This window comes from Ursus americanus, chromosome 34, assembly GCF_024610735.1.
Source record: "Ursus americanus isolate L20-20 chromosome 34, mUrsAme1.1.p, whole genome shotgun sequence".
NCBI classification, from domain to species: Eukaryota; Metazoa; Chordata; class Mammalia; order Carnivora; family Ursidae; genus Ursus; species Ursus americanus.
In genome coordinates, this window is record NC_142160.1 from 11,848,177 (window position 1) to 11,871,734 (window position 23,558).

Here is a 23,558-nt window from a genome sequence, read left to right on the forward strand (position 1 = left end):
TCTTCAGTAGCCCAGTGATTTTTGATAGCTTGGTGGGTCTCTGTTTTGCTGGGAGTACAGAGGTTTTGTTTGCTAAATTTCTTTTTTTTTGAAGATTTTATTTATTTATTTGACAGAGATAGGAATAGCCAGCGAAGAGAGGGAACACAAGCAGGGGGAGTGGGAGAGGAAGAAGCAGGCTCATTGTGGAGGAGCCTGATGTGGGGCTCGATCCCACAACGCCGGGATCACGCCCTGAGCCGAGCAGACGCTTAACTGCTGTGCCACCCAGGCGCCCCTGTTTGCTAAATTTCTTGTCCCTTTTTCATGGAGCTGGACTTCTTCATGTGTTTGGTGATTTTTTTTTTTTTTTTGAGTATTCATTTATTTATTTGACAGAGAGCAAGCTCAAGTAGGGGGAGCAGCAGGCAGAGGGAGAGGGAGAAGCAGGCTCCTCGCTGAGTGGGGAGCCTGATGCGGGGCTCCATCCCAGGACCCTGGGATCATGACCTGAGCTGAAGGCACAAGCTTAACGACTGAGCCACCCAGGCGCCCAGTGTATGGTGATTCTTAATTCTACACCTGTTTATTCCACTGCCTTGGACTTCATGGGTTTCCTGGCTGGACACTGTGGCTTCTTGTCTCCTACCTTCTTTTAGGTCCATTGAACATTGTTTTTTGTTTTTGTTTTGTTTTTTTTTAAGATTTTTTTTTAATTTATTTATTCGACAGGATAGAGACAGCCAGCGAGAGAGGGAACACAAGCAGGGGGAGTGGGAGAAGAGGAAGCAGGCTCATAGTGGAGGAGCCTGATGTGGGGCTCGATCCCATAACGCCGGGATCACGCCCTGAGCCGAAGGCAGACGCTTAACTGCTGTGCCACCCAGGCGCCCCCCCATTGAACATTGTTAACTTGCAATCACAGATATGTATTATAACTTTTTAAGTATTTCTGTGTTCTGCATGTTTGGTATAGGAGAGGGGATTTTGGATATTTCAGCTCATTTTCTTGACACTGTCAAAGTTAAATTCTTAGGAAAAACTGATACCAACCCAAATGTCCAACAGTAGGGAATGGGACAAAATGTGTTCTATCCATATAACCAGACATTACACAGATAACAAAATTTTGTTTTGCCAAGGGCATGGGAGAAATGAGAAACTGCATTCAGTACAGTTTTAGTGATGCCATTTAGTAAAACATACGTGTTCTATAGAAAGATGTAAGTAGGTATTAAAATGTAAAGGTTTAAGGATATTAAGATGATAGATGATTGTTAAAAGTTAGTGTACTTTCCATATTTTCTATAATAAATTTGTTCCTATTTTGATATGGGGAGGGAGAAAGAGAGTAAATAGGACTTGGAATGAAATCAAGCTAGCAAATTATGTGCTATGTTAACATTACAAAATTCTATTTTTTTAAAAAATAGGGTTGCATACATACCTATTTTTGTGTGTGCATGTGTGTCTTAGACTTGGTAAGGTTTTGATAAAAATCCACTGGCATCTTTTATGATCTGGGTTTTTTAAAAATAATTTATCTTGAATATGTCAACAAATCTAAACGTGGTTGGAGGATTATTAAAATATTAAAGTGTTACTAAGTAATTTTGTCGAAATAGTTTCAGGGGTGCCTGGGTGGCTCAGTCATTAAGTGTTTGCCTTTGTCTCAGGTCAGGGCCCTGGGATCAATCCCCACATTGGGATCCCTGCTCAGCAGGGAGCCTGCTTCTCCACCCTCCACCCCCCACCCCTGCTTGTGCTCTCGCTCCTCATTCTTTCTCTCAAAATCCTAAAAAAAGTTTGAGTGACATAATCTTCATTATCATTTCTATTATTACTGCTTTATTGAAAGTCTTGTCATATACATGTAAATGCTGTTTTAATTGTGGTCTTCTGGTGTGTAATATGAATTTACTTCCTGTCAGTATTTAGAAATCTGAGAATTGGCTTTACAAGTATTTTGTTTATTGAGCAAATATTTAGTAGGTGCTAACTATATGCTAAGCACTGCTCTTGATTCTTAGGATGTATCAGTGAACAAATTAACAGGTGGTCTGGCAGGAGTAAGAACTATAGCAGAGTACCTTTTAGTGAGGAAAACACCCATGTTCTTTGGTGGCTCACATTTTAAATACTGTATTACTATAAAAGCCTAATAAAGCAAGAGAAAATCTCCAGTACCATCCTTCTTTTGTTTTATTAGATTGAGGAACTTCAGCAGGCGTTAACCGTAAAACAGAACGAAGAACACGACCGCCAGAGGAGGATAAGTAACACTCGGAAGATGATAGAGGATTTGCAAAATGAACTGAAGAGCGCAGAAAACTGTGAGAATCTTCAGCCCCAGATTGATGCCATTACAAATGATCTGAGACGAGTTCAAGATGAAAAGGCATTATGTGAAGGCGAGGTAATTGATAAGCGAGGAGAGAAGGAGAGCCTAGAGAAGGAGAGAAAGAGTAAGTTTTGTGAAACTTAGGTTGAAGAGATGTTTGTAAAATGGAGATCTGTTTCTGTTGATGGGCTTTCTTCCTCCCCGGTACCATGTCTTTAGCTGCTCACACCCCTTGAGGAAGCTCAGCTTGGTTTTTCCAAGTTAATGCCTTAATCACCTCTAGGTAGCATATACGTACCGTGCTTTGCCACGGGCTAACCATTGCCTTATGTCAGATCATGACAGTTGATTTAATTCTCTAAAAATGATTTCTTCACAAAGTCACTCACTGTTGTTTATCAGATCAAATGTAAGCTCCTCATTCTAGTCTTCAGAACCTTCCATTAGCTTTGCTCCCTTGAAACCCATCCAGTTTCATCTTTGCTTTGCTTTCCTCTGGACCCTGAAAATTTATAACATTATTCAGATAGAAGAGGTCTTAAGTTCTGTCTACTCAGTGCATATGACTAAGATCAGTAAAAAAGAAAACCCCAATTTTATATGTTTATCAGAATGCCCTCCTCCTCCTCCTCTTTCAAACCTCCATACCCACTGTCATGAGTGTGCATTTTTAACTCAGCAGTTCTTTCCAGTAGACCCTCACTTATATTTTTATCATGTTCTTATTTCACCATGGCTTGATTAACCAATTTTAGATACTATCTTTTGATATTTTGTAACTTGAGATAGAGATTTTGGCTCATAACAATTCCCATCCTATTTTAATTCCTCAAGTAGGATTAATATTAGTTACTAATCATTAACCTTTACTATTGATTTATTGTCGTATCCTTGTACCTCGTGTCATTAAACAGTTGTCAGTATTGCTTGAACGCACACTTTGTAAACTGAAATACTAGTACTCATCCTTTTTACTTTCTGCTCTTCTGACATTCTAAGTCCTCTCATTTGTACTCTGGTGTTTATATTTTCAAGGCTGAACACATTTTATTGAGAACCATATCAGGTTTTATGAGCTCTGTTGATGGGTTAATTCTAAAAGCTGGAAATACTAGGTGTTGTCCTTACAACAGTGAAACTTGTTCACAGCAGAGCCAGGCGGTGCGTTATGGCTAGATTTCCTTTCACTGATAGCTTTTCTTTAAAGGTTTTAATTTACCTTTTTAAAAAAACCATTTGGTTTAACATCTCCTTAAAAAGAGAAAAAGAGTAAGCTTTTTCTTGAGTTCTCTAGCCCTCCGTCCCCCTCATCTAAACGGATTGTTCTCCAAGCTGCCTGCGTGGCTATTGTCTGGGATTTGTCACAGATCCTTTTCTAGTGTTGGGTAAAGCTATTCCTAAATTCCGTGGGCTTTTTGTTTGTTTCTCTTACATTAGTATTTTCTTAAACTACTGCCTTACACATCTTTGGGTAACCTTGTAAGAAGAGGTATTTGGGGATTAAGCTTAGAGTCCTTGCATCCCTATTTCATGATCCTCTTATCTTGGTTTTGTTTTATATGTGACTCTAGGTTGAAAATAATTTTTCAGAATTTTGAAGGCCTAGTACAATCATCTCATGTTAGGAAATGTAGTGTTTTCTTACTCTTTTTTTTACGTGACCGATTTATTTTTGTGACCTGTTTAATTTTGATAGCTTAAAGATCATGTTTTATGTCAAGTGTTTGGAAATTTGATAACAGTTTGTCCAGGGTGTTGCTTTCTCACTCTTACCGTGGTGGCTACTTGCAGCGTGGTGTTGCTAACTAACTTTTGGATCTAAGATCCCCTTTTGTATTACTAATGGATTATTTCACTAATTAAAGTTTTCAGAGAACACTTTATTTTCGTTTTTTAGGTGTGGGTGATAATATTGTACGATTTGACAATCTTATGAATCAGAAGGAAGATAAGCTGAGACAAAGATACCGTGACACATACGATGCTGTTCTATGGCTAAGAAATAACCGGGACAAATTTAAGCAAAGAGTCTGTGAGCCTATAATGCTCACGGTAAGAAATTATGTTCATCTGGGTAACATCTGTTAGTTTTATTATTGTATTCATTATAGATTTTTGTTGTCCTAAGAATCCCTAGTCTTATTAACACCTTGGTTTTCCATTATCAGACTTGTGGCTACTGGTTTGCTGCTGATCCAAACCTGAGTTTTGACCAATAAGTCTTTGAACTTTGTCTATGAAACTGTTGGCTTATTGACCAGAAATCATATATAACATTAGTTTGGTTAGCTAGTTCCTTCTGGCAGTTGTTATTCTTAGGTTATAGCAGGCAGTAGATTAAATGCTGTCCAAGGGCTAGAAACTGTTGGAAACAACTATGTTGATATGGGGGAACCAACAGAAGAGAAAGAAAGTCACCTACAAATAGAGCATTCTTCGGATTCTGAGAATGCAGCCAGCAGTCTGTTGACCTCATTAACCTTTGATAGCTAGCTCTTTTTGATGATCATGGGTCATTAAGAATAGGGTAAGCTGTATTTAGTAAATCACTTAATGAAGTGTGGCCATGGAATGGCTAGGAAGATTTCCATCTAAAATATTTTAATTAAGTAAAAAACCACAGTCTTTGGCAATGATATAGTTAGGTATAATATGCACTTAAAACTTACCCAAAAATGGCTTAAGGGTGGTTACTGCTGGGTAATTTTTTTTTTTTCTTTAGAAAGGAATGCACTATAGGTCCTTGTAGGATTCATGAAAACTTCTATTTTCTTCATGTTTGTATTATTCTTTATTTAAAATAATTTCATGTGGTTGTCTTTTTTTATATCTTAGATTTTATTAGCAAAATTAATATGCATAATACTGTATTCTCTTCTTGCTCAGGTATGTATTATTAGAGTATTTTTGCCAGATCAAGAAGGGAATATCTATTTTGGATGCAGACATTATTGTTTTGATTAATCTGGTAAGGACTGAAAGAAAAGAAAATATTTTGAGCCTTAAATTATAATGCCTAGTAATTGTCAACAGATTTTTATTAAAATGTCAACCTCAAAATTAAAATTCACAACTTTAGTAAGTTTGCCATCCTTTTATCATTGATCTCTTAATAGTAGTAGCCCGTTGCCAAGAGGGATTCCTAGCTGGCATATATTTAAATTTCAGATTACATTTGAATCTGAGATAAAAAGATATAGTCTTGCTTCTTTATCCTTTCTGGAATAACCCTTTACCTTTCCTACCACCTTCTGACTGTGTTCCCCCACCCCAACACACACACACTTAATCCTTCAATATCTAGTTGAAACGTCACCAACGTAGACAAGTTAGTAAAGTTAAAATTTTAGCCATATAACTTGTCAACTAACAATCCATTTCCTTATTTCTAACCGTTCCAGTCTACAGTGGGAGAAGTGTGCAAAAATGTATTTATAGCTCTGTTCCTCACAGCAGTGTTTATAATTGCACAAATGATTCTGGGGCAAAGAACAAAATTTCCAAAGAGATTGGTCAGTAAATTATTCTGTGTCCATTGAATGGAACACTATGCAGCCATTAAAAATGCCATCCTAGGTCTCTATTAATAGAAGAGGACATTTATGACCTATTAATGAATTTATAAAACAGGTTCTAGAATAGGATGTGTAGAAAGATTTCATGTTAAAAAACTGAACTATGAGTCTGCCATCAACCACCAGATCACCTTGGAGTGCTGTCTCTTCTGTCTGCCTCTCTCTGTCTTTACTATGTTGTGAAGGAGTAGCCTTGAACTTTGCCAGATATTTTCTTTACCAACCTCACCAGGAGGAGCATGCTAAGTCGCGGACGACGCTGCAGAACCAACAGAGTGGTGAAGTCTTCCTTCCTTCAGAATGTCAGGAAGCCAGACTGAGTGCAGTGCAGTTTGCATTACCTGGGGAAAGTGTGACTCGGTCACTACTAGAAGTGCACAAACTGGGCAGGGACAGAAATGACCCCTACGCATGTGACTTTTTGAGCAGGTGACATTCTTCAGAGTGGAATGACCACATCACCAACTGAACACAAGATGGAGGCCCCAGGAAAGAGTACCTTTGATCAAGGAGAGTGACAATGGGAGCTAAGTCTTAGGCTGACTTACCCACAACTTTTTAAAACGGTGACTTCTGCGGTCACGTTGGGGTTATTTTACCCTTTCTATAAATTGTAGCTAACGCCCACTTTCTTTCATTTGTACCATTCCTTCCAATGAAGTAATTGGTACCAAAAAAACTGTGAAAAGATAGAGGCTAAATTTCTATAGTGTTTATGTCCAGGCATTTTATGTGACTTTGTTTTATTTGCTTGCATATCAGTTTTCCCCTTTTTTTATGCTACCTGATATTTTGTATTTTAAGAGAGAGAGAGTAATACTTGCCAATGTTTACATGACAAGCATTGTACTAAATTCCTGAGATACGGACTGTTTTACTCTGCCCATTTTGGTGAAGAACTAAAATTTTCAGAGATTTAAGTGGTACATGATTTGAAGCAACATCTGTCTGACCCCAGAGTCTTAGCTCTTAACTAGTCTTTTATATATATATGGTACATAAATACCTTCTCTTTCATAAATCTTTATTTTTTCAAGAAAGCTGATTTTCGTTTGCTGAAGATAATCTATCCCCCCCCCCCGCAATTCCATAAGAGAGCACTTTCTATATACCCCTCTTATGGAGCTTTATTGTGTTCTGCTTTTTGTTAACTTATCATCTGCAAAAAGTAGATTGTAGTCGTCTTGAAACAATTTGTTCTCTTGACCTTAGTATTTTCCATAGCATTGAGCCTCATGAAGTGCCTGATTTGTTCATATTTAAAAAAGATAAATCCTAAAGCTTATACTCTAGTGGTACAAGCCTAGGATTTCTCTTAAAAGCACTGTTAAAGTTGTATTTTAATTCTTTGTACTGATCAGTTATTGCCATGTATGACTTCCTCTGGAAAATTAAGAAAAATATTAAAAGTTTGGGGATCAATGAGAAATGTTTATACTCTTAGATTACAGCCTAAGCCTATTTCAGATGTTTTCCAGTGAGTTGACTAGAAAGGAACGTAGTTATTTCCTAGATAAAATCAAAATTGATATGCATCAGGTGCTTATTCAAGTCTTGTTTTTTGTTTTACTATGTATTAAATGTTTCTGGGTACTAAATTAAGTAGAGGTTTTAAAATGTTGAGTTTTCAATACCAAATTTTTCCCCCTCAAGTATTACATTTAAACTGATTAAATCAAAGTAAAATTATGTTCTAGTAATCAGTTTGGATTTCATGAGAATTAACTTATATTTTCTTTTTGTTTAGATCAATATGAAAGATAATAAAAATGCCAAATATATTGAAAATCATATTTCATCAAATGACCTGAGAGCTTTTGTATTTGAGAGTCAAGAAGATATGGAGGTTTTCCTCAAAGAGGCAAGTAACCAATGTAATACTTTGACTCACCTGGTGCTTATCTTCTGGTACTTAAACTAAAGCAAAAAATAGCTACTAATTATACCAGTGGTAACTTATATACAATCACTCAATTTTGTGAATTTCTCTTTTTATCTCTGTCATCACTGGGGAATGAATTTGCTTTGCAAGAGAAAAAACAGCCATAATTCCATCTGTAACGTGTTTTGAAGTTATGACAGAATTATTCTTACTACTAACTCTGAATACTGTTTTAAGAGATAAAAACCATAATGATGGACCTTTGGTCTTAGACATCCTTTTTGAATAAACTCGGAATTGGAATAAACTTGGTTTTTCTTTGATGGGGAGCGTGGGAATCAATATGTTGTTGCTTTTAGATAAAACCTATTCAAAAAGAATGAGAATTCTGTATCTGGCTAAGAGACTCTAAGCCGCTACAAGGCAATGTGGCTTGGTAGTTAGGAGCACAGTCTCTAAGGAGGCTGCCAAGATTCGAATTCTGGCTTTGCTACTAAATTGGGCAAGTTTCCTAAATGTTTTATGCCATAATTTTCTCATCGGTAAAATGTAGATATATTATCTACTTCAAAAGATGATTGTGAGGATTAAATCCGTTAATAAATGAGAAGGTGTGTAGAATAGTGCTTGTTTGCGATTATTTTTTAATCAGCTATTGTTATTGTCAGTAAGATTTCCTTCCCTTTGGGTATGTCACCTTCTTTTAAAAGCCCTAAAGATTAGGTGTAAATGAGGACAGGACCCTGAGTCACCTCAAGTGGTCCTCTCTTTCTGTGATACACTAGTGATTGGAAAGAAAAGAATCCTTACTTTTTTTGGCTTTTACCGTATTGCCCTCCTTCTGGTTTGGGAGTTGGCAGGGAATGTGAATATATGGTAATTGCATAAAAAGTTGCCTGTATAAAATTATAGAATGGACTCCCAAAAGACAGTTGTGTAGTTTGGAATTATTTAAGCTTAACCAGTGAGTTTATGGTCTGGTGTGAGAGCTTTTTGAAGTAGATCACTTGGATTACAAGTCTGACACATGGCATGCTGTGGAGGGCATTCGGTCAGGGGCAATTAGGTGGTTTCTTGTTGGAAATGGCCTGCTTAGCCTACACTGAGTGCCTTTTTTTGAGTCAAAAACTCATGCTTCCTCTGTGCTAAGGATTTGAATCCTATATGGATAATGGGACATGGGTTCCTGAAATTTTGACCTTTATTTGTGTGTGTGTGCTAAGTAACTTTTCTCAACAGGACCAGAACTTCCTCTTACATGTGTGACTGTGTATTTTAAATGGTGAAATTTGTTGTATATAACTGCCTCCTGTAATATTATCCATTGAAAGTACCATTTCCCATACTACCATGTATAATAAGTATTATGTGTGCTTTATCAGGGTGATGAAGTTTCCTTCTGTTCCTAGTTTGCTAAGAATTTACATTTTTCTGCTTCTATTGGGATGATCATATGGCTTTTGTACTTTATTCTGTTGATATAAATTAGATTAGTTTTCCACCAATCTCGCCTTCCTGGAGTAAACTCTACTTGGACATGTGCACTATTCACATATTGCTGGATTCTGTGTACTAATAGTTTATAAAGGATTTTTGCAAAAGTATGCGTGAGGGATATTGTTTTTGTCAGGTTTTGGTGTCAGGGTTATGCTGGAATCATAAAATGATTTGGGAAATGGCTATTGCACTTCCGCCTGTTTTCTGAAAGAGTTTTGGTATTACTGCTTCCTTAACTGTTAGAGCATATTTCTTTTACTACTTTCATTGATAAATTATTTCTGTAAGAATATTTAATAGTGTCATTATCACACTGAAAAATTTTCTTGAAAATACCATTAAATATCCAGTTTCTGATCTTATGAACACCAGTAGGAATAGAACTTTAAAAATCATTTTGACTGAGAGTATGTGGTAATTAAAATACTTTCTTTCCCTTATATTCAGATTCGTGACAATAAAAAATTAAGAGTAAATGCCGTTATTGCTCCCAAGAGCTCATATGCAGACAAAGCACCTTCAAGATCTCTGAATGAGCTAAAGTAAGTCTCGAAAATATTTTTAGAATTAACCTGTTACTTTGAATATCGAATAACCATTTAGCTCTTAATTATCTGTCACATAAATGTTATAGGCTGTATTATTCCCATTTAGGATCTCTACTTAAGTGTAAAATAAGGAGAAATCCGGGAACAGACAAACCATGGAATACTTACTATATGGTGGTGGTGTTTCAGATCAGTGGAATAATATTGGACTGTTAATAGTTCGTTAGGTATTGGGAAGTAAAACAAATCATCACTTCATATTGCAGAACTAATTTCCAGAAGGACTAAATGGAAAATTTGCAGTTATGAAACAGCTATAAATAAATATATTAGTTCTGGATATAAGTAAACATTCTAAATATAAAAGCAATGGAAGAAACGAAAGCGATTAATAGTTTGTAATCATGAATATGTTAAACTTTTCTGACAAGGAAGTAGCTCAACATTTAAATGATTTTAAAATACGCAAAATTTTTTGCTGTACCATCATTAAATAATTTATACTTTATTGTTTATTTGCCACTTGTCGACTCTCAGATTTCTGTGAATGATTTTTTTAAGAAAAAAATCTAGTAAGTGCTTTTCGTTTCAGACAGTATGGATTTTTCTCTTACTTGCGAGAATTATTTGATGCACCTGATCCTGTCATGAGCTTCCTTTGCTGCCATTATCATATTCATGAAGTTCCCGTAGGAACTGAAAGGACCAGAGAGAGAATTGAACGGGTAAGAAAGTACTGAATCAGTACCAGAACCTCATTTTGTTAACATTTCTTAGCATAAAAAATCAAGCAGAAATTATGAAATAGGTCATTCTGTTGTTTTTAACCACACAGAAATTCTTTGTATTTTACATTTTTAATATAATGTCACGAAACAGCGAGTATTGACTCATACTATATGATGGGTGTGAGTGGAGTTACCTAGGGTAAGTGCTTTCTATCTGTATCTATTGAATAAAGCTGAAGAGAGACACCTGGCACTCTTACCTCATTCTGTCTTGCTTGACAAATCTGTGTTTAGACATTATATTAATGGTTTAATCATTTAAGTTCTTGTATCCTAGATTATTTTTCAGAGAAGTTATACGTTAGAATGGTAGGCTGGGCTATAGAACGGTTTTGGTAAGCCCTTCCTTTCTTAAAGCTGCCACTGAAGATCATCTCCTGTCTGAATGAGCGCCCTTCATAGGATCTCCTTCCTAGCTAGCGTAGCACACACTCGTAGTTCCTCTATCCTGCTAATTCTGGGAGTTCCCCAAGACTCACATTACATGTGTTGCTTCTATCACAAGCAGAAACAGGAAAGAAATCTCTTCATCCAAAACAGGTTTTTCATCACACCAGTGTGTGTGGTTTTTGCTTATATGCATCTAGGACCCAACTACTAGTTATTGTATTGAATTTATTAGAAAATGTGTTTTAAAATTTCAGTACCTAGTGTACCAGTATCCCTAGGACAATATTTAGGAACTCTTTATACTTTACTGACAAAAGATAGAAATGTGGGCTCATTACCACCCCGTTTTGCAACAAAACAAAACACAGAATCCCACCAAGCTAATTATAGTAAATTGCATGTGTCTTCGATTAAAAATTACATTATGTTGAACATTTGAGGAAATGAATATTAGGGCTCTCTATGTGGGTCTACCTCTCTTCTATCATTTAGAAAAGAGGACAAGACCATATGTACATATAAGACCATTTATGGACTTGTTCTCATTAATTTCTAGGATTCTCCCCTTTGGTTAAATTGTCTACTGCCAGCCTTAGGTCATGATGTCCTTTTTGTTGGGAGTGCCCTTTCCTCTTTGTCAATTTAAATTTATTAGAACTTGAGAAACCTAACTTCTTCTAGCTTTCCCTTCATTCTGAATTATTCAGTAATTTGTGGATGCCAGATTATACCCTGTTAGACTTAAGTGTGCTTAAATATGTCTTATCTCTTCACTTCGACCATAAACTTCTGGATAGATACAAGCCACAAGAGTATTGGTAGTGAAGCTTCAGAGATTGGAAAAAAAAACCTATTATGATAGCCTACTCTTCATTAATATTCAGAAGTACATAAAGTAACGTTTTTGTCTTCAGAATGTGCTTTAGTTTTTGTTTAAAGAGACAAGCTCTCCAAAAAAATGCAAAAAAAAGAAGGGGGGGGGAGGTTTGAGGTCCTTAAAGTGTTTCCATTAAGTAGTCTTCCAAATATACAGGAATTAAATGTGATTATGTATCTGTGAACAGTATAACTGAGGGAAGGTGAGAATAAATGACTTAGTTGAGCTACCACAGATCCGTGTCCTGGCAGCTGGTTCCTGGTATCTCTTCTGTAGATCCAGCAAAACTGCAAAAGTACAACTTGGGAGAGATTTTATAGTCAAGTAGAAGAATAGCCTCCTTTGTTTGGATTTTCTCCCTTCTCTCTTCTTTAGCATTTTCTAAAATAATAACCTGAAGTGTATCAGCCACCTTTTTAGAGATGTTACTGAAGAAGTTTAAAAAAAAAAAAATGAAAGTACATCTGTTTTAATCTTCTAGAATTCACTTGATCTGTATTTTCAATGCTTCAGTCCTTTTAAAAATATTTTAATTATTATTAGATGTACACTAATATTTGTTTCACATTGCTTGACTTCAGGTAATACAAGAAACCCGGTTAAAACAAATGTATACAGCGGAAGAAAAGTATGTGGTGAAAACTTCCTTTTATTCAAATAAAGTTATTTCTAGTAACACATCTCTAAAAGTAGCCCAGTTTCTCACAGTCACTGTGGATCTAGAGCAAAGAAGACACTTAGAAGAACAGCTAAAGGTTGGTTATTTTATTTTGAGTATTAAAAAAGTATTAATTGGATTTGTAATATTTGACTAGAACGGTTTTTAAAATAACAATTTTGAATATTTCATAGGAAATTAATAGAAAATTGCAAGCAGTGGAAGCAGGGTTGATTGCCTTATGTGAGAGAAACAAACATCTGGAACACAAAGACAATGAACTTAGACAAAAGAAGAAGGAGCTTCTTGAAAGGAAAACCAAGAAAAGACAACTGGAACAAAAAATTAGTTCCAAACTAGGAAGGTATCTTTCAGCCTATTTGGGCAGGGGTGTGGGGGGCGGGGCGGTGCAGGGCACTACAAGGATATTATTATGCAGCCCTACCTTGTTTTATTGCACTTTGCAGATACTGCATTTTTTTTTTTAAAGCAAATTGAATGTTTGTGCAGGCCTGTGTCAAGCAAGTCTCTTGGCACCATTTTTCTAATAGCATTTGCTCACTTTCTGCCTCTGTGTCCCATTTTCGTGATTCTCACAGTATGTGTGGGGTGATCAGTGATGAGGACTTTCTGAAAGCTCAGGTAAGGGTTAGCATGTTTTAGACGTAACACTGTGGCACACTTAATGGACTGCAGTATAGTGTAAACATGACTGTCAGATGCACTGGGAAACCACACAATTCTTTGGACTCACTTGATTACAGTGGTCTCTAACCAACTCTGCAAGATCTCTGAGGTGTGCCTGGGCCCCGTCATGATGATGCAGTTCCCACAAACATGTTTTATCCAAAGAAAGTTGTAGTCTGTAGGGCAAAAGTTGGTGAATCTTAAGTGTTATTAGCCGTTTTTATCCCTGGACCCCTTTCCGTGCTTAAAAGTTACTGAGGACCTTGAGGAAGTTTTGTTTATATGGTTTTATATCATTGATAGTTACCACATCAGTAATTAAAACTGACAATGTGTAAAATATTTATGAAAAACCACGGTTTTCTAAACAGAATGTGTAGATTTTAGTTGGAAAAGGAAGGAGTACTTTAATAGACTTTTCGGATAATTGTCTATCGTCTTGTTGAATATTGTATCAAAGCCTGCCAAGGTGCGTTTTGTTAAAGTTCAGTTGCAGTGTGGAGCCTGAACCAGTGAGGTAGATTACTCTGACACTGAAGTCTGTTGCACTGAAATTGCATGTTTTACCTGCTGAGTTTGTTACATCGTGTGTGGGTCCTTTAGAGAATGTTGGTTCACCAAGCCACATAGGTCTTTCAAATGTTGACACATTTTGTGTAATATAAAAAAAAAAATGTTGATTTCCAGTCCCACCAGAAGCATCTTTAAGAGTTGGGAAGTTGTCAAGCTCGTAGTGGTAGATACAAATTTTCCAAAATTCTAGTTGGCACATAAACGTTGTCATTGTTGACAAATATTGGCAGTTATTTTTCTTGAAGTGACAGGCTCACTTTGTTATTTTGGGGGGGGGTAAAATCTGCCAAGTACTTAAGCCTAAATAACCATAGTTTGTCTTTGTTCTTTCCAATTAAAATGGTATTTCATGAAAAAAGTACCTAGTCTAGCTCCCAACTCAGTCACACAAGGCGTTTCCTTGAGGCAGCCATCGTACTTGGGTATGCACTGTAAGTACTGTGTGCTTTGTATTTCAGCACACTGAGTATTAAGAAGATAGATACTCACAGGGAGGTGGTTCAAGATGGCAGCATAGGAAGATACGGAGCTCCCTCCTCCCACAGACACAGCAAATCAGTAGCTACATATGAAAGCGTTCCCTCTGAAAAAGACCTGAAAACTAAGTCCACAGGTCTTCTGTAACAAAGGATGTCAGGTTCACAGCCAGAAGGGTAGGAACTACAGAGACAGGATCTCAGGCAAAACCGCACCCCTAGTGTGGTGACCAGCCCTTGGGAAGAATATCACAAATATGGAGTTTTTCCCTGAGGAGCAAGGAGTTTGTGCCCCCTGTCAAGCAACCCCAACCCTTGGGACCTGCACCAGAGAGATGTGTCCCCAAAATGTCTGGCTTTGAAAATCAATGGGGCTTATACATAGGAGAACAATACAGCGGTAGGGAACAGAGATTTTGCTCTTAAAGAGCTCATGCAAAGACTCACCGCAGGACCCTGTGCAAAAGCAACCCTGTAAAAAAGCCTCTGCCCAAGGGGCAGGAGCCTAAGGGGAATCCCTCCTGGGACTCAGCCTCTGGTAGGCGCCACTTTTGCACTCTAACCTGCTAGTGCTAGTGGGTGCATGCCACCCCCAAGTTCCTGCGCCCAGGGGTCTGAAACAATCTATCAAACCACTATCCCCAGGGCACTGCATAGACAGCAGTCTGAAACACTCTCCAGTCTTCCTGTGAAAAAGACCTACTTACTGGTCCTGGAACTTCAGCCTCAGGGGCTTCAGGATTACCACACATGGAGAGGCTACGAAATTGTTCTCAGGGCACATGGCCCAGGAGATGCCATCTTTGTACTCTATTGGCCTTGCTAAAGCTCACCAGTGCCTCCCAGAAAGGAGCTCATACACTCATCTGGAGCCCTGATTTTTCCAACGGTTTCCTAGGGGACACTTCCAGGTTGCCTGGTCTGTAGACCGGCAGGGTTTACGGTGCTCCCATAGGACTGTCTATATTGGCACGCCTAAAAAGCTGCTGCCTAAGGGTCCTAGCTTCTTTTCTAGCTTCTCTTCAGCCTGAAACTAGGGATAGACGGAGATCCCTTCCTCTGGAACAGAACACCGGACTTGGCCTTCCCTCAACAACTGGGACCTGTCAAGAGTAAATCAGGCCGCTTAAGGTCTGATTCCCGTGACCACCACTAGCCGGAGGAGGTTGGAACGACAGGGTTCATCTCCATGAAGCCACTTCAAGACCTGTTGAAGGTGGTTTCCTCTGCTGCTTAGAAACCAACACCGAGCCAAGCAAAATGAAGAAATAAGAGTATGTTCCAAATGGAAGAACAAGGTACAATATCCGAAAAAGGACTGTTATGAAATAGTGATAATTTACCTAATAAAGAAATCAAAGTAATGGTTATAAAAATGCTCACTGAACTTGAAAGAGGAATGAACACAGCGAGAACTTCAATAAAGAGATAGAAAGTGTAAGAAAGTACCAAACAGACTTCACAGAGCTGAAGAATATGGTAACTGAATAAAAAAGTACACCAGAGGGGTTCCAGCAACAGACTAGATGAAGCAGAAGAAAAATCAGTAATGTGGAAGACAGGGTAGTAGGATTCACCCAAGAGCAAAAGAAATTTTTTTTTTTTTTGGAGTGCACATGTGTGCGAGCATAGAAAGAGAGGGAGAATCTTAAGCAGGCTCCACACGCAGCGCCAAGCGCAGGGCTCAGTCTCATGACCCTAAGAATCACGACCTGAGCCGAAATCAAAAGGCTGACAACTGAATGAGCCACCCACGTGCCCCGAAAACAGAATTTTAAAAAGTAAAAATAGCTTAAGGGGCCAATGGGACATCAAGCAGAATAACGTTCACATTATAGAAGTTGCAGAAGGAGGAAGAAAAAGGAGCAGAAAACATATTTGAAGAAAAAAATAACCGAACTTCCTTAACCTCAGGAAGGAACACACTTCCAGACCTAGGAAGCCCAGAGACTTCCACATAGGAATAAGAGGAAATCTGTTCTGCAGAAGAGCACTGATTTTTTTACTGAAAACAAATCACTGCACAGTCAGACACCAAGGCTGTTTGACACGACTGGAAACCTACATTCCTCAGTAATGAAGAATTTACACAAATAATGTTCGAAGCTTTTGATGTTTGTTTTGTTTTTAAACCATCATGACTGATGGAAGCATATTATTCGTGTCTGAGAGACTATAACATCATTACTTCAATATTTACCATTTGATCTTGTGGACCAAAGTATTTTATCCCAGGGAGGGAACATTTCCCTGGTTTAAAAAAATACTCTCTAGCCATCTGCTGAAAAGTGATTCATTAACACTTGAATATTTAAAATCAGAATTCTGTCGTCATATGCTTTAAGGAACGGTAGGCCAAAGGAGTCATGTATGTACCTGTGAATATGGGTAATTTATAGGAAATTTCAAGTCAGTGTATCCAGTTCAGCACAGAATGATTTCCAAGGAACTATACAAGGCACCATAGGCCCTAAGATGTTCGAGATTGTATCGTAGCTGCTGTCAGATTAGCTATGCCTTAGTTCATCAAGGATGTGTACTGTTGAAAAGCTTAATGAAGAGTTTTAGACATCTAGACAGTTTAGAACTTTTTTGCTAGGTCACAAGCAATGATAGGACATTTGCCTTTGAAGTTCTGTGAACATCCGGGTATGTTATCATGTGGATGGTCCAGAACATTCTGCAAAAATGTCATGAGCACTTAATGCAATATGGGAAAAGCAGTATGGGAAAATATAATATTACAGGTTCCTGATCAAAGGACCACAGTGGATTTGGCTTCAGACTCATTGTATCATTCATCTTCAGTGGAACTCAAGGCCAGAGTTCGTTGTTCGTACTTACACCATACTAAATTATGCAAAAGTTAGGGCTGAAATATGATGAGTACTTGGCATTGAAGAGTCTCTTCCTGAGACAACTGCTGACAAAGCCAAGATTCTGGGTCTGATAATTATATAGACACAGTCAAGCCTCAAGGAAGCATTGGAAAGGTTTGATCACAGCCCAGCCCCTTCTGCTTCCTTCCAGAGTTCAAGAAAATCATCTCATGCAGCAGTCTCAGACCCTTCCTCAACACCAACAGAGACCAGCAGATACTTGCACTCCGCCCAGACACTAGATACCAGCTCCCGGAAAGATAACAAAGAAGGGCATTGTTCAGTCTGTTTTTCAGTCATTGATACAGCCAGTGATGTCTCAAGCTCCAAATTTACCAGTTCCTTAAGGCATATCTCAGTTTGTTTTTAGCTCAGTTATGAGCCATGCAGCATCTGAAAGACCAGTTGGGGCAACAGACATGGATGACAGAGACCAATACTCATCGGCCACAAGAAGAGCTAAGAAAAGTTCAAGAACAACTTCAAATGGTCCATGTTTAAGGGCTGCAGATGTTTTTATGACAATCAAGCCCTGGGTTGAATTTTGATTCCATTCAACTTTATTCTGGAAATTCATCTAACATCCAGCAACTTTTACCTATACGTGCTAAGGACCAGGTTGTTCACCCTAACCAAGTGGAATGAATACCGGACACACTGGCAGACTTTACAAAAGTCCATCAAATCAGAGTCAACAGAACGTTCTGAGCTGGCACTGTCAGTAAACACCTCCTTCTAGTCGGACCCAGAGCACTCTTAGAGCCGTACTGTATGCCGCTCTGATGATTTCATAGCTGGAAGCAGGGTCCAGACTCCATCTAGTGTGCCACAAAACGGAACCCAGAGGTAACGACATTCGTTCAGGACCTGGAAGATTTTCTCAAGGTCAGCAACTTGGGATCAGTGATTAAATTAGTAACTGCTCCTGTAGCTTGTGGGGTGGTCCTGGTACTTCGCACTATGCTTCTGGGTCAGTGGGTCTGCCTGCCCCCACTTCTGTTTCACAACCCCAGCGGTGACAGACAGCCCAGTTCCCAGGAAGGGAAGCTTGGGGTAGTTCAGCAACCATCTCAGGTTCAGCTGACCCAACTACTGCAGCAGTGACTTTTACCGACTCGAAGGATTCCTGTGGAGCAACCTTGAAACCAGCTTATCCTCTCTGCTGCTTTTCCACTGCAACAGGGCATTTTCCCTCAATCCCATCACCAGCAACACCAGTTTCAGCAACAGCAGCATCTGAGTCGGCACAGGACTGACAGTTTGACCTGTTCTTCTAAGGTGCAACCACAGTAGGATATATGCCTCCTCTGACCTCAAGGGAGAAAGGGGTTGGCCGTGAAGAGTTGCTCAGAGGATCTGAAGCAAGGACAAGTCCTAGCAATTTCACAAGAAGCAGTATTGAATATTCTAGTTCCTGGAATTAGCAGCGAAAATGTTGCTTAGTGCTGCATGTATACATTAAACACCAGCCAGTGGGAGATGATCATGGGGCCATAGCCAACTCTGACAGTGTTGGACTTTCCCAGCTAGTTTTTGATAGGAAAAAGTATTGCCAAATATTAAGCTTAGCTATGAAACATGGTCTCCGGTCAGTCAGACAGGCACCAACAGTATTACTAACCTAGTGGTTCTATACCTGTTTTCAGGTGTTACAGGGCACATCACTGTCACCTCAGGGGTTTGCTTACCATGAAGATAGTCTAGTAGACTCAGTAGGCCCCTTCCCAAGCCCCTCTCCCTTTTCAGAGAATGATGGAATAATAATGTTGTATGGGCACAAATTTTCTATATACAGGTGCTATATGTACTATGGATATGTCTGGATAAAAGAGAAAGCCACAAAAACACAACATACTGTCATCTCAATAGATGCAGAACAAGCACTTGACAAAATACAACATCCATTTTTTATAAAAACTCAACAATGTGGCATAGAGGGGAACATACTTCAATATAATAAAGACCATATATGACAAACCCACAGCTAACCTCATACTCAACAGTGAAAAGCTGAAATACTTTCCTTTAACCTCAGGATGAAGACCAGGATGTGCACTCTCCCCACTTTCATTCAGCATAGTGTTAGAACTTAGGGTTTCTGACCAGAGCAATTAGGCAAGAAAGAGAAATAAAAGGCACCTAAACTGGAAAGAAGTAAAACCGGCACTATTTGTGGATGACATGATTTTACATAGAAAACCCTAAATACTCATCAAAAGAAACTTGTAGAACTAATCAACAAATGCAGTTAAGGTGCAGAGTACAAAGTCGGCATGTAAGAATCTGTTGCATTTTCATTTACTAACAACCAATTCAAAGATGAATTAAGAAAACAGTCCAATTTATAAAATTGCACCAAAAAGAAAATGCTTAGGAATAACTTTAATCAAGGAGGTGAAAAGACCTGTATACTGAAAGCTATAACACATCGAGGAAAGAAATTAAGTATGACACAAATAAATGGAAAGATTTTCTGTGAACATGGGTTGGAAGAATTAATATTGTTAAAGTGTCCGTGTTACCCAAAGCAGTCTGTAGATTCAGTGGAATTCCTATCCATTTCTGAATTCCAGTGGCATTTTTCAGAATTAGAAGAATCCTAAAAATTTATGGGACTACAAAAGATACCAAATAGAGCAATCTTGAGAAAGAAAAACAGAGCTGAAGGCATCACGCTCCCTGATTTCAGACTATATCACAAAACTGTATGAATCAATACAGGGTATTGACATAAAAACAGACATATAGATCATTGGAACAGAATAGAGAGCCCAGAAATAAACCCATGTATCTATGGTCAATTACTTGTGACAAAAGAAGAATAAACGAAGAAAGGATAGTCTCTTCAATAAATGGTGCTCGAAAAACTGGACAGCCCCATGCAAAGGATTGAAACTGGACCACAAGCTTACACCATACAGAAAAATCAACTCAAAATGGATTAAAGACTAATATAAGACCTGAAATCCTAAAACTACTGGAAGAAAACAGTAAGTTCTTTGACATGGGTGTTGGCAGTAAGTTTTTTGGAACTGACTCCATAGGCCTCGGCAGCAAAAGTGAAAATAAACAAATGAAACTACATCAAACTTTTGAAAGCTTCCGCACAGTAAAGGAGACCATCGCCACACCAAGAAGGCAAGGTATGGAATAGAGAAGATATTTGGAAGTCATGTGTTCGGTAAGGGTTTAATATCTAGAATGTAATGAACTCCTACAACTCAGTAGCAAAAAACCCCACTCTGATTAACAAATGGGCAGAGAATCTGAATAGACGTTTTTTCAAAGACGTACAGATGGTCAACAGGCACCTGAAAAGGTGCTCAATATCACTAATCATCAGGGAAATTTAAAAACCACAGTGAGATTATTCACACCTGTCAAAATGGCCGTTGTCAAAGGACAGGAAATGCCAAATGTTGGCGAGGATGCGGAGAAAAAGGAACCCTTGTGCGCTGTTGGTGCAAATGCAAACTGGGGCAGCCGCTGTGGAACACAGTGTGGAGGTTCCTCAAAACATTAAAAATAGAACTACCACGCGATCCAGTAATTCCACTGCTGGATATTTATTCAAAGAAAATGAAAGCACGGATTTGAAAAGATGTCTGCACACTCCTGTTCATTGCAGCATTATTTACAAGAGCCAAGACATGGAAGCAACCTCAGGGTCCATGGATGGATGAACGGGTAAAGAGGAAGTGAGATACAGACACGTGCACATCTGTGTGCACACGCTGCGATACTACTTAGCCATTAAAAAGAATGAAATCTTTTGTGACAACATGAGCGGAACTTGAGAGTATTATGCTAAGTGCAATAAATCAGAAAATCAAATACCATGTGATTTCACTTCCAGTGCAATCTAAAAAACCAATGAACAAACAAAAACACATAAATACAGAGAACAGTTTGGGGGGGGGGTTGGTAAAGGTGATCAAGAGGTACAGACTTCCAGTATAAAATAAAGACTCATGGGAAGGTAATGTATGGCGAGTGCCTGTAGTTAATACTGTATTGCATGTTTGAAAGTTGCTGATAGTAGATCTTAAAAGTTGTCTTTACCAGAAGAAAAACTTTCATAACTATGTATGGTGACAAATATTAACTAGATTTTTGTGGTGATCATTTCAGGATATATACAGATACGAAATCAGTGTTGTACACCTGAAACTAATACAATGTTATGTCAATTATACTTGAAGGAAAAATAACCACCTAAGATTTGCAATTTAATAATTTGTACTGTCATCAAAAAAAGTAATTGAATTTGGCGTTGCTGAAATTTTTGAATACACAGCAGTGCAGAATCTCACGACTCTGAGTACGCTGTGGTACTACTACCTCGATTCGTTCAGGGCGCTAGCATTTTTATTCACCACTGCTTTTAGACCACCAGTGCAGACGTCACTGCCATGAACAGGGCAGTTGAGGTCTTCTTACAACAGTGAAAATAGGTCATGATTCCCCTGAAATGGTTTCAGGAATCCCCACAGGCCTCTCTGAACCACACTTCTAGAAAAACTGACCCAGATATATATCCAGAATAATAGGTGTATTGAATTTGGATTGGTGGGAGAGGAGAGGAGAAGGTACAGGCAGTGAGATCATCAAATCCAGACCATTAGGCTGTGTGTTTTCTCGCCGATTCTGAAAGAGAGTAATAAGGAAGGAGGAGGATATGCTGATTTTCACAGAAGAGAGTGGGCATCTGGGGGTTTATCCCACTCCAACTGTCATCTCCCTTGTTACAATTGGAATTATGTCTGCTTAGCCTTAATGGTCACATATTCCACAGAATTCTATACAAAGATGTGAATAGTCTAAATCTTATCCTAAAGGAAAACTGCTAGCTTACTGTGAGTGCCCAGACAACCATTCTCAGACTGATTATATGTTTTATTGTATTTGCATATTTTGTAGAAACTGGGATATATAAGAGGGGATAAAAGCTAGTAAGGTGTTCATTCTAGCAGAAGGGAACGTGGCTTCCAGTTCAGAGGTTTTTCTCATGGCCTATCTCAGACTATTTGTTGTGATCCCTTTTGTTTTCTGTAAAGATTTCGATATTAATGGTTAATGGCATAAACGACTGCTCATTGCCTTCAGTTAAGGTATCTGTTCACCTTGACCTAATGTAGTATGTGTTTTCCTACATCAAATCATACATGAAATGCATTAAGAGAATTTGTTATTTACTGTTTTGGGGGGGGGGGCAGGGGGAGGGTTGTTTTTGGTTTTTAAGCAAACAGTTGGCCGTTAACTATTAGTGAAAACGTAATAGTGTACCTATAAAAGCAAGATACTATTTCGTCTGGCTGCCTGGAAGGTTTTCATCTCAAAGCCTCTTTTCAGCCTTCACCTTTGGCCTCATTCTTATCTTTCATCAACTACAAAACACTTAACCTTTCCTGTTTGACTGTTCTACTGGACCCCCTGTCTAAAACTAAACTCTCTCTTTAATACAGATTTTTGTAGTGAAAGGGCCTTTCATGTCCATCACCAGCCTGCTGTCTCATAGCTGTAGTTAATCATCACTAGTTACAAGACTCCTTTCCTTGAGATTGCCTTTCAACTTTTTCCAGTCTCCTTTCACTTAACCCATTTCACCTCATCTCCCTGGCCTCCCCTACTCTCTCTTCCATGTACTGTTCAGGCCCCTCTCTACAGCATCCGGTGAACTTGTTCATTCTTGTGTGTTACTCTTTCCAAACTGGGTTCTTGCTTTTACCCTGGAGGCAACACGGTGGGGGTGGAAAGAACTTGGGCTGGTGTCAGACACATCTCAACCACCTACTATACATGATCGTAGGTAATGTAACTTCTGATCCTTAGTGTCTTCACCGTGAATAGCAAAGTAGTATTAATTTTTAGGGTTGTATTGTCTTTTCGCTATATATTTTTAATCTGTTAATCAAATCTCCCCAATTAAGCTACTTTAGGTAAGGAACTGTGTGTAAATAACATTAATAACAATGGTTAGTAACTAATACTCATTAATAAGTTAAGGGCCAGGCATTGTACTAAGTGTGTTAAATATTTTACCTTTTTTAAATTTTCATCATAGCCCTCTAGGGGAAGTACTATTATTTTTTCCAATTTAAAGTTCAGAAGAGTAACTTGTCTAGTTATACTGCTCATTAGTGGCAAAGAGGAGATTGACATCCATCTTTCTGACTCCAGATCCTACACCATTACCACCATCATGACTTAAACTGTGCTGGGCACATAATATCTCAACAAATACTGTTTGATCCTGAGTGGTTACATAACAAGATTGTTTAATCTAGAGGCTAGTAGTTTTTATGTCTGAGTATCATTGCTAGAAAAGCCCATCAAATAGCAGGAGACCTAAGGATTTGGGCTTAATCCTTGTGTTAACTGATTTCTCCAACATCATGTGTTTCATAC

The 23,558-nt window shown here is 38.4% G+C and overlaps 1 protein-coding gene and 1 pseudogene across 2 annotated transcripts in view; both read left to right on the top strand.

Moving 5' to 3' along the window:
• SMC5 (structural maintenance of chromosomes 5) overlaps window positions 1-23,558 on the top strand; it is a 90,125-nt gene that overhangs the window by 43,964 nt on the left and 22,603 nt on the right. For both annotated transcript variants that reach the window (XM_045772533.2, XM_045772534.2), the window contains exons 9-15: window positions 2,189-2,444; window positions 4,218-4,372; window positions 7,643-7,756; window positions 9,722-9,816; window positions 10,415-10,547; window positions 12,459-12,632; window positions 12,730-12,899. In XM_045772533.2, coding sequence (XP_045628489.1) covers window positions 2,189-2,444; window positions 4,218-4,372; window positions 7,643-7,756; window positions 9,722-9,816; window positions 10,415-10,547; window positions 12,459-12,632; window positions 12,730-12,899 — 1,097 coding nt within the window. The remainder of the gene's footprint in view (window positions 1-2,188; window positions 2,445-4,217; window positions 4,373-7,642; window positions 7,757-9,721; window positions 9,817-10,414; window positions 10,548-12,458; window positions 12,633-12,729; window positions 12,900-23,558) is intronic.
• Window positions 13,136-23,553, top strand: LOC123776545 (circadian locomoter output cycles protein kaput pseudogene; annotated as a pseudogene).